This window comes from Hesperophylax consimilis, chromosome 15 (genome assembly GCF_061612785.1).
Source record: "Hesperophylax consimilis isolate HC1 chromosome 15, BYU_Hcon_1.0, whole genome shotgun sequence".
NCBI lineage: Eukaryota > Metazoa > Arthropoda > Insecta > Trichoptera > Limnephilidae > Hesperophylax > Hesperophylax consimilis.
Genome location: NC_142850.1, coordinates 25,110,553 through 25,122,707, shown reverse-complemented (window position 1 = coordinate 25,122,707; position 12,155 = coordinate 25,110,553). Strand labels below are relative to the sequence as shown.

At 37.0% G+C, this 12,155-nt stretch overlaps 1 protein-coding gene across 1 annotated transcript in view; it reads left to right on the top strand.

Annotated features, from left to right (window-relative positions):
- Nucleotides 1-11,350, top strand: part of LOC149417544 (transketolase-like protein 2) — a 30,045-nt gene extending 18,695 nt beyond the window's left edge. The window contains exons 3-10 of the mRNA XM_089640390.1: nucleotides 1,504-1,721; nucleotides 3,559-3,709; nucleotides 5,371-5,786; nucleotides 5,945-6,016; nucleotides 6,248-6,371; nucleotides 8,472-8,738; nucleotides 9,312-9,543; nucleotides 10,015-11,350. Coding sequence (XP_089496516.1) covers nucleotides 1,504-1,721; nucleotides 3,559-3,709; nucleotides 5,371-5,786; nucleotides 5,945-6,016; nucleotides 6,248-6,371; nucleotides 8,472-8,738; nucleotides 9,312-9,543; nucleotides 10,015-10,187 — 1,653 coding nt within the window. The 3' untranslated portion in view covers nucleotides 10,188-11,350. The remainder of the gene's footprint in view (nucleotides 1-1,503; nucleotides 1,722-3,558; nucleotides 3,710-5,370; nucleotides 5,787-5,944; nucleotides 6,017-6,247; nucleotides 6,372-8,471; nucleotides 8,739-9,311; nucleotides 9,544-10,014) is intronic.
- The last annotated feature ends 805 nt before the right edge of the window (nucleotides 11,351-12,155 follow it).

Sequence of the window (12,155 nt, the reverse complement as noted above, 5' to 3'; positions counted from 1 at the left end):
ACACAACTTGGTTTTGACGTAAAGCCTACAAATTGTGTTGCCGCGTGATTTTATGTTCTTATTATTTAATACTGTGATAACATTCTCCACTTCAATAGTAAACACTCTTATCTTGCATTTTTTTATTTTATTTGGTATATCTCTTTATATATTATATTTTCCAACAAGATTGTAAGTCAATTGGGGCAATTTTAGATCTGCTTGCGATTATATTATTGATATCAATCAATGCGTGGATAATTCCAATTAACTATTCAATTTAGTGCATTATCTTGTCATGAAGCGACAGATGACAAGTGAATTTCGTAAACTATACACGCACGATAGGCGGGACTGCCAATTACTGGCATTGCATAAAAATTGAATGATACCAGCGCCCTTGAGGTGATTTTGCACAAAAACGGCGCTATGTGAATCATCCAAATTATTATAATTCTTATTAACCCTCAACATGCCAAGACGCTAAACAAAGCCATTAGGGGTCACTGTTTTACACTTGTGTTATCATACGGGGTCACTGAGATACCCCATTGCATGTTATTGAAATAAGGGCTTGTTTTTTTTTTTTTTTTTTACATTAATTTCACACAGGAGGTCCCGAGGAAAATAAAATTTCTAGAGTCTTTTATGGGAGATATTTCTCCCGGCCCTATAAGGGATCGTAAAATTCAAGTTCGTTCAAAATTCATCTCGTTGGACAGAGAGAACACCATGCTTTCAGTTTGCATACAAAGTTTACCATAGACACCCTGGAAAAATTTAACTAATTCTATAAAACAAAGTTTGCAAATTTTTTCGTAATAATTTTTATATGAAATGAAAAAACCTGAAGTGGTAATAACTTTAATATTTCCTTTTCTAAATAAATATGTTTTGTGTAAAGTAGTAATTACTTTATCCATGTTTGCTTTAAAATTTTTAATATTTTTAATTGTGTGTATATATGATTTATAATACTGAAATCTGAAAGAGTCTTTTGTCTGCTTTCAAAAACTTTATTTTCATTTGAACTACGTAGTAATGGATTTTTTTCAGGTGGTCAAAACTTTGGTACCTTTGCCAAGATTCGATCGATTGCTATCTTATACTTGTGTAGTTCTAAAATATTCCTCTACCTCAGTAGGAATTTTAAAATGAATAATTCGTTGTACACGTTAGCTAATGCAGTTATCGTACTGAAAGCAACGTTCATTCCATAGTGGAAACCAATCTACTATTGAGAGCCGTTAATAAATATATACAGTGGAAGATACTCGGTATAGCCCTGGTGTAAGACTACCATTCAGAATTGAAACGTTCCTTGAAATGGCTTTAGCCTAGTACTCCCCCACCTTCCTCTCCCCCATCTCCTTCCCCTCTTCACTACCTTTAGCCTTACAACATACTCCAATTTGGGATGACATAGTCTCACTGGCTTCAGACAGTTGGCAGCAGTTAGGAGCAGTTGGGACTCTTGTGCGGTATTCACATAAAAATAAAGTTTTTAATGATAATCTTTTGCAGGGTCACGCTGCCCCAATCTTGTATGCCGCCTGGGCCGAGGCCGGAAACTTCGACGTGGCGCTGCTGAACAACCTGCGCAAGATCGATAGCGACCTCGAGGGTCATCCCACCCCCCGCCTGCCCTTCATCGATGTGGGCACTGGTTCCCTGGGCCAGGGACTCGCCGTGGCCTGCGGCATGGCCTACGTTGGGAAGTACTTCGATAAGGCGCCTTACAGGTTAAAACATTCACTTTTAACAGGACACTTAGATGGTATATGATATACTTTGAATCGGTCGCAATCAGTGATGTGCATTACTTTATGACTAAAGCGAGGGCTTAAAGTCAAACAACGTTATCTACAAATCCATTCAAATATGAGTATGTGTGGTCACAATTTGGGTTGCAACTAAGAAGTCATTTCATTGAGTGACACACATTAGACACTTTTACGTCAACTCCTATCGGAGGTTGGCCATCATCAGGGCTATCTTTACCCTGCAGGCTGCCGTCTGGAACAACTCGTCGATTGGCATTTCTATTTTTGATACTGACAATTCGTGGTGGAATTCCATTATGATATATTGAATCAATTTAAAACTTTTTCACTTTTTCAAATAAAATCATTGTTTACCACCCCTGATATCCCCCTCTCCAAATCTGTATGTATACCAACCATATAAATATGGAGTCCTTACTTCTCAAAGGATATAAATCTGTTAGAGAGAGTACAGAGACAAAATACCAAGAGCTCTGAAAGATCTACGATACGAAGATAGACTCAAGGAACTAAGATTACCAACCTTACAAGAAATAAGAGAAAGGGGTGACTTGATCGAGACTTTCAAAATTTTATCTGGACATTACAGTTGCCCTAGCATCCAAGAAATCTTCACTACTAATAAAAATATAAATCTCCGTGGACACTCAAAAAAAATTACCAAAACGCCTTTTGCATCTAATCCTAGAAAACACTTCCTTGCAAATAGAGTAGTGGATGCTTGGAACAAACTCCCACAACATGTCATCGATGCAACAAATATAAATCAATTCAAAGCTCTATTGGATTCATATTTGGAGAGAAGAAAGGACTTAGTTCAAACTTAAAACAACTCAATTACTGTCAAACTTGTTGTGAAATCAGATATGAGCACATCAGCAGAATGCTGCCTGCTCATTACATAATAATAATAATATAAGGAAAAATTGTACTAATCTGAAGATGGCCATGATAGGCCGAAACTGGTTAACGATTAAAAAAAAAATGTGGAAAAAAGATTAAAACTGCTTCAATATTTATATAATTATCGTGGATTGACCCATGCAAACTGTCAACCTTTGGGAAGTTGCCTTTTCAAACCATATCAATCAACCCTTAGGAGCTGGAGCCCTGCAATTACAGTATTGAAGAATTGTGTGCACGCACGTCACGAAGCACTGCAATTGCAGTGTCGAAATTATCTCTACTGGGTTATTATTTTTTTGATAAATTAATGTTTTTAAGACAAGATTTTATTTATGCATAGCACAAAGGATAACAATTATTTTTATAAGCAATAATTGTTCGCCTGAAACACTCATCCACATTGAAAAAATCTCCTGATAAAAAATACATGACGCCAACGGGACACGAACCCGTGTCCATTCGATTTCCGGTCGAAAGCTCTGACCACTGAGCTATGGAGGCTTATTTCTTACCCGCTTATTTCTACTGGGTTAGTTAAAGACAAAAATAAAAATGTTATTTTATCAAGTATGGTATTGTCTATGTGTTCGCTTTGACAAATTTTTAATTTTATTTACTGAAGTTTCTTGCAATCCCCTACGCTTTAAAAAGGCCATAAATAAATGACAATATTTTTCTCAATCTAAGGACTTTATGGACTCAAATTAAACATTGAGTAGGTCATCAACTGACCACCAAGTGCTCATATTTGACTGTGTTAAATTAAATTATAATATTCTCTCTTCCTCCAGGCTTCCATATCCTGCACCACTTCGGCAAACTATGTCCATATTAGTCCCAACCTCTGGAGTTTCTTTTCCCAACTAATAATTGTAATATTAATATCCAGGGTGTACTGCGTGATTGGTGATGGAGAAGCGGCTGAGGGCAGCATCTGGGAGTCCCTGCACTTTGCGTCCCACTACAAGCTAGACAACCTGGTGGTCATCTTCGATATCAACCGACTGGGACAGTCCGAACCCACTTCCCTGCAGCATCAGGTAAACTTATAATTATACATGATATATAATTCCAATTAAGCTTTTTCCGTACACCTGGTGAATATAGAAAAAAAGATATATATCCCAATTTTATACCCTCGTAAATATGTACTTCTTAAGGCGATGCCATATGTAGTAATGTAAAATCATGTGCTTTTGGTTTGAAAATTTGGTCGCCTAGAAATGTTTCAGATGCTTTAATTAAATACTGCGAGTAGAATACATCTTGGCCTTTGAAATAATCGAGTATTTTTTAGATAAGTCTTTTTATAAGCCCAGAAAAAAATAATGTATAAGGCCTATGAAAACTGCTTTAAAGTTCAAAATCTCTTACTTACGAACCCATTTTCGGTTATGATTTTATTGTATAATGTGGCAAATTAAGTTATTTATAAAATGATTGAAAACAAATTAAATATTTATGCCTGAAAATCCACAAAATAAAATAAAAGGCACTTTTTGGCCATGTTTTTTTCTTGCATAAATCAAAACCGGCGGATGGTGTTAAGCGGGAATTTAAACCTTATCGCCATCTACGTAAGGGTTATTATTGATAGCGGCTCAATTTAAAATATTACATGACGTAGTGCACCGCCTTAATTAAATCTGTTGGGTTATTGCCACTAAAATAAAACAATACGTAATTTTTATCAATTGGGTCAATATCTCAATAAATTATGTCATGTCTACTGTTTTCTGCAACAATCATCTATTTATTTATAATTAACGGCAAAAGAGCCATTTACATACATGATAGTTACTGACAGTCATAGAAAGAAAGAAAAGAAAAATTATAAGATTCGGTTTTTATAAGTAAATAACACAAAAGAAGAAAAAAAAAAGGTAAATGAAATCAATGAAGACGAAAAAAAAAAAAACATGTTATGCAGTGGCCTCGTTAGAACATACTCTGATAAAGTGTTTGAATAGTGGCGTATTAAAAATATCAGTTATATTAGCAAAAAGGTTACCAATGGTGTGTAATCTATTTATAACAGAATTGTAGCTTGAAACCGTAGTATAATTGCCACAAAATACGTACTAGGGAGGGGAACCTTGATTTGATGATAGGAACATGAAAGGGATCAACATTCGTATATATGGGCTCTCTCTCTCTGGTTTCAATCCTGGGATTGGTTTGCAGCAATTTTATCCAATCTCCTCTTCCATTCTTCCCTGTCTTGTGCGGCTCTTTTGACTTCTGCATATGATGAGCAGCGCACGTCCACCAGCAGGTCCTCCAGGTACTCTCGGCGTGGGCGTCCCCTAGAGTTGGTCCCCTCGGTATTACCCTCTATTATGACATGCAAGAGGCCTTTATATGGGCTATACAATTGATAATTTAAAAATTTATATAAATATATAAGATCAGTGAAATTTTCTTCTGTCACTCCAACAATCTCAATGAATGTAGTAAAAAATCATAATCTATTGATTCTAAAAGAAAAAATGAATACAATTTGCGTTTTTGAACTCTAATGATATTAATGTGATTATTATCAAAGACAGGTGACAATATTGTAAAGTTACATTCTAGAATGCTTCTAATGAGAGATTTTTAATGAATTTTAAAAATTGTTTTGATTCCTTACGAATATTGATTCTTTATTCTGACTTGTATTATATGTATATAGATATATATTAATATACTTCTCCACCAGATGGAAGTCTACCACAGCCGCTTGGCCGCCTTTGGCCTACACACCCTCACCATCGACGGCCACGACATTGGAGAGCTGGTCAAGGCCATGGAGGAAGCACAGACCACCAAGGGGCTGCCTACGGCGCTGGTCTGCAAGACCTACAAGGGCAGGGGCTTCCCCAACATCGAAGATCTGGAGAACTGGCATGGAAAGGCTCTGGGAACTGAGTCCGGGAGGGTTCTGAAGCACCTGCAAAGCCAGCTGTCCAACCCAGACGTGAAGGGTGTAGCGCACCCACCCCTCAGCAAGGTTGCCGATGTGTCCCTGGCCAACATCACCCTGTCCTCGCCCCCTGCCTACAAGAAGGGAGAGGCGGTGGCCACCCGCCTGTCCTATGGGATCGCCCTCAAGAAGATTGCCGACAGCAACAACAGGTGCCCCTCCCTCTAATTTTGAACAAAGAATGAAAACTGTCTTTGATCGAGAGATGTTTTGGTTATAGGTAAAATTGGATAACTTCATGAATATTATGTAAGTGTGTTGAGTGATTGTGGGTGACTTGAATAGAATAATAACACATCTTTATTTGCAGGGTTATTGCTTTGGATGGCGACACCAAGAACTCCACCTTCAGTGACAAGCTGAGGAATGCCTACCCAGACCGGTAAGATAAAACACAATTGTATGTATGTTTTAAGTCATTATAACTAGACCTCAAGAAGAGGTGGTGCGCAGACACACGTCTCTTGTCATGCGCAGAAAGGTTGTGATTTATAGTAGTTTGCCAGCTTTTGTTTGTGGCTTGTCTCGCATCGCGCTTCATTCTGGAAGATGCTCGGGAACAGTTTTATTATTTATTTAGATTTATCATTATTAATTTTGGATTCCCTTGCAGATACATTGAGTGCTTCATTGCCGAGCAGAATCTGGTGGGTGTTGCCATCGGAGCCGCCTGTAGAGACAGGACTGTGGCCTTCGTGTCCACCTTTGCCGCCTTCTTCACCAGGGCTTTTGATCAGGTATGGAATCCTCCATAGATTTTAGAAACAAAGAGATGGCCATGAACTATTATGAAACAAAGTGTTGCCAACTTATACTACTGCAAATTGCATCTGAGCATGGCGGCGTTTGTTTTTATCCACACACCAAACGCATTCATTGGCTCCGCTGCTATGATAGTCCGAACAGTGTGGTTGTGATTCAGAGGTATTTGGCATTATGATTTACCACTTGCATGCCATATTTCGCTTTCTTTCTATTATCTATGGAATCCTCGTTTGAGAATTTTCATTTCGATGGGCGATATTATTTCATATACAGTCACATATGGTCTTGCTGCTGAGAGATCTCCGTTGTTAAACTCTTATGAGAAAGGTTATGGGAGAGGTTAGAACGGAGGTATCAGTGTGCTTTATATTCTAAGGAAATGTACAAAATGCTTATTCAAAACAATCAATTTTCAACACAGCAGGCTTAACCTTCAACATGCCAAGATGGGGTCACTGAGATACCCCACACATGTTTTCATTATAATGTTTTGTAAGAATGCAAGAAATACCAATGCAATAAATTCATCATCTGAGCTGATATATATTGTCACCGAGCGTGTAATTCCTCGAATGTGAGAGCGAAAAAACCAATTTAGTTGCAGGAAAACGAAGGTGAAACTCCAAATAATATTTATTTTTAATAATAACGATTATTAATTTACCTAATTTATAAAAAGAAATGGTAGTCTTCCTTCATTTTCCTACATAATGCGTTTTTTCTTCACTCTCACTCATTGGAAGTATTCCGCGCCCCTTTAATGATACATGGAGGATGGCAGTGGCAGGTCTATTCCCACTATACAGGGTGTCCGGAAACTCGTAGTACAAGCGGGAAACTGGTGAATCTACATCACATTTGGAGTCGATTTTGTAGTATATATTTTTTTATTTGAGCTTTCGTTATCGAGTAAATCGAGTTTGAAGTTGATTTTTTTTTTTTTTTTTTTAATCAAATTCTTATAAATTATTACTGAAGATCAAAGTACCCAACTAATTAAAACTGTTTGAAAGTAAAACAAATGAAGAAACTCGGATTTGAAGCATTATTTTGAAATCACCCTTCATTTAACCCGGTGTAATCATAAAATATTTCTGCTCTGCAGGGTTAAAACATCTGTTATTCAACCCTAAACACCAGAAAAAACTTTAACCCTAAAATAGCCGAAAAATATTTTTTTTTGGTTTTTTTTTTTTTTTGAAAATGCTCAAATCAAAAAACTTTATGTTTTTTTGGGTTCCCCATGTGGTGTAGATTCTCCAGTTTCCCGCTTGTACTACGAGTTTCCGGACACCGTGTATATTCCTGAAACCTACTTAGAGAAAAATATACTTTGTCTTCATCAAAATGAATAAATTCTTTAAACATAAAAGTAGTTAACATTTGCAGAAATGTAATGAAATTTTTTTTTCAGGCTGTTTCTATCTCGAAATTAGAATGGTTCCTATGGACGAACTGACACAAACATACACAATAAAACAATATTACACAACACAATACCTGAGCTCAAGGTGCTGAAGCCGCTGAGCATTGGCCATGCACAATGCAGGCAGGGGACGTCATTTGATATTCGTATTTAGTGCATTTGGATTCGTTCACTAGGAATTTTGACCTACTGCGCGTGCGCATTTGTATGTGAATCTCATAGAGTTTGGGGACATACTTTGAAATCCCTCGAAATGAAAGTGCTCAAGCCGCCACTGGAGGATAGTAATTTCAGAGATTTTGCTTACCCCTATTGATAACGTGAAGGTTAAAAACTTGGTACTAAGGTGTTTTGCAACAATGCTTTTGTAAAAATAACAATACATAAGTTTTCCAGGAGAGAAAGAAAAATTTCAACAAAATATCGAGCCAAATAATTTAAACTCTTCTCTAATTATAGTAAATCATACATGACTAAGCAAACAAGGAGAAGAGATTTGCCTCTTCCAAGTGGAGAGCCACCAATGCCATTGTTGTCGATACTACACTCCTGGAACGGTTTTCTGCTAGTGCATTTTAAGTTGGTGTTTTTGTCTATAGCTAGCACTGGCTACACACTTTTTATAACTCGTTTAATCGATTTGTAGATCCGAATGGGCGCCATCAGCCAGACCAACATCAACCTTGTTGGCTCTCATTGCGGTGTGTCTATCGGAGAGGACGGCCCTTCGCAGATGGGGCTCGAGGACCTCGCTTTGTTCAGGACCATCCCCACGGCCACCGTGTTCTACCCCAGCGACGGGGTGTCGTGTGAGCGAGCCGTGGAGCTGGCCGCTAACACCAAGGGCATCTGCTACATCCGCACCTCGCGCCCCAACACCACCATGCTGTACCCCAACGACGAGACCTTCCAGGTAGGCTATCCACTTGTTAGATGACTGCCCCTCGCATATTGTGCTCGGGTACCTGATGCTGTTTAAGACTATCCCCATGGCCAAGGATTCATAAGTTAATAGTCTTCATGTCAATTGTCAGATCCTTAATTTGGAATTCTATCAAACTGTCAGATTCATTATCTTTATGTCACACAAACTTTCATCAGGATCTCATAAAAAAGAATCTTTTGATAAATCATTTTTTTGTAAATTGTAATGTTTTACCTTTTTTGTAAATTGTAATGTATTAATGTATTTTTAAAAAAAGTATGTAATCTACAATAAGTATTTTCCTCAGAATAACTACTTATATGTAGAGAAATAATTTTTTGTTCGAGTCTATCGGATATTGCGGCGAACGACGAATTAAAACAGCCACCGTCTTTAACTGGAACCGGAACATGAGAAACAAAATTTACAGAAAGAGGAAATGCTGAACGGTTGAGTTGTAATAGGACTTCGCTACCCTTGGTTAATAAAAGTATCAATATAATTCGACACTTTCAACTCTATATTATTATGTAAATATTAACCTTTTCCCATTCTTCACAGGTTGGCAAAGCCAAGGTGGTCCGCCAGTCCCTCTCTGACTGCGTGCTGCTGATTGGTGCAGGTGTGACGCTGCACGAGTGTGTGAAGGCTCACGAGGCCCTGTTGCCGCTGGGGCTGGCTGCACGTGTGCTGGACCCCTTCACCGTCAAGCCGCTAGACGCCAAGGCTATCTTGGAAAACGCCCAGGCGTGCGGAGGAAGGGTTGTCGTTGTTGAGGACCATTACTACGCTGGTGAGTTTTTTTATCCCCATTAAAACCGTGATTTCAACAATTCTCCCAATTTACTAAGAAAAAGAAATTTCCTCACATATTCAAATGAGAATTAGAAATTGTTCCATTCCTTCTCACCTTTTTAAAATTCACATTCTTGACTCCCCAGATTATACCTTCTGTTGTCTAGAAGTGAGAAATTTAGATCACATATTTTTTAGGTGTCCCTCTTTAAACAAATATCTTCTCTTCTATTACGCCTTAAGTTTGTCTTCTATGTCTGAACTCGACTCCATTCCAGATAAATGAATCGACTCCAGATAAATTTGCTGTTTTTAAAAGCAGATGAATCACTCGTTTTCAGATTTTAGTATTACAAATCGACAAACGCAATTAAAAATATGAAATTTAAATATTGGTAAAGTTTTTAAAATCGCTGCTTACCCGTGGTTTTTATCATACCGTATACGATAATATATTTATTTCCCTCAGGTGGTCTTGGAGAAGCTGTCATGAGCGTCCTGTCTATGGAGCGCAACTTCATTGTGAAGCACCTGGCCGTGGCCGCTGTGCCCCGCTCCGGGCCCCCAGACGTGCTCCTCGACATGTTCGGCATCAACGCCAAACACATCATCAAGGCGGCCCAGGACATCTCCAAGTGTTAAGCCTGATACGTACATTCTAACATTCCCCAAAACACCAAATTTAAAAAGAAACTGATAAAAACATCACATCGCCATCCGAACCCAGATCACGATGAAGCTCGATTAAAAATATCTAATAATACGAATTCATAATATTGTTATAGAAATTACTTGGAATTAACCCTTTGACCTCAGCCATTTTAACCCCATCTATGGCGTTGTTGCATTTGCGATCCATTAAGTTCTACACATTGTGTCATAACTTGTTGCCTAGTTGGATTGAATGCGTTGAAATGGCCAGCATTGAAAAGGTTAAATTTAATTATTCTTGTTGCATTGATTGTCTTTATAATGCAACAAAGTTTGTGCCGATAATGGGCGCTCATAGGGTAAGAGAGTTAACAGATTTGCATTCGCGTGAATGTTTTCCAAAGCGTAAATATATTTGTTAAGTTTGTATTTTATGAAATTACATTTTTATCGCAGGGTATATTTTTAAATACCATAATAATGATAATTCATGTTTTCTTTCGACCCCTAGGTTATCGTTCCTATAAGAAATCATTAATAATTAAGGATTTGATGTTATCTTAAGCGAGTTTTTCTAATTACGGGTTCGGCAATGTCAAAGTAATTTAGAATATGTATTTTTAATGTTGTATGTATAAATGGTTGTTCTTTTATGCTTTGTTTTACAAAATTTGGTGTGGTTCCCTTTTTTTAGCGCGTTGATGTCAAACCTTGTTTTTCCGGTGCAATAGTTTCTTCCATTTTTCCCGGTGCAATAGTTTATCCCTTTTGATAATATTAAGTGTTATAAAGTTATCTGTCTGGTTTGGTGTTGAGCACCGTTGTTAATTTTTTTCGATTAACCATTCCGTTTTGTGAAAAGACTGTTTTTTAATAAATATTTTTTAATGGAATTTTTTATATGTAGTAAGTTTTTTCGCTTGGCTTTGTCTTTGTAAGTACCTACATACACTAGAAATCATTAGCTTGAAAAAATTATAAAAAAATTACCTTTTCATATTGAAAATACGTACAAAGAAGTTTTAGTATCTGGGGTTTTTTTAACTCTTTTATCTACAAATTAATGATACGTGAAATTTTATTAATGACGAAAAATATGGTCAGTTATCAAACATGAGGTTTTCATTCCGCTGTGAATATTCCATTTTTTTATATTTTCATTGATTTTCCATAATATTTTCATGTAAAATATATAGCAAGTTTTTTTACACAAAATGAAATAAATAACTCTTTTTAAAGGTGACATTGTGTTTTTATTTTTGTGAACTAATTACAGAATGCAACATTGTGACATTCGCTGATGACACTGTAATACTTTGTCAAGCTGAATCGTGCATCGAGTCATTCCTTAAAGCTGAGAAAATTCTTGCTACCATCAAACAATGGCTCGATGAAAACAATCTATCTCTAAATACAAAAAAAAAATTCTTAACACAAAGAGTCGGAAACTTTTCAGACTACCCTCGTATTAGCGATTTAAAAATTTACCTGCAACCATTTTTAATATTCCACAACAGCCTAATAATATAATATGGAGAAGGAATAATAAGAAAATCAGTAAATAAACGTCTATAGCAGAAGCATTACTTAGTGTAATCTTTCAAAGACACTCCGAATCCATTTGTAATTCGGATTCTATATGTGACAAATGCGACCATATACAAAACATGGACAATATATACAGAGACATCGTTGAAGCCCTAAGTAATGCTGCAAATATTGTATTTTATCGGGAGAGCGATCGAAGCAAACCAAAAACACATCGTGACATTGCTGGGTGGAATCAACAAGTTAAGGAACACTACGAAAATTCCAGATCGGCATTGATGGAGTGGATTAAAAATAGGAGACCATTACATGGTCCCATTGCGGATGAAAGAAAATGGAAAAGGAAGGAGTTCAAAATAGCTCTTAAACACTGCCAAAGCTTTTCTGAATAAACAAAGATGGATGATATCG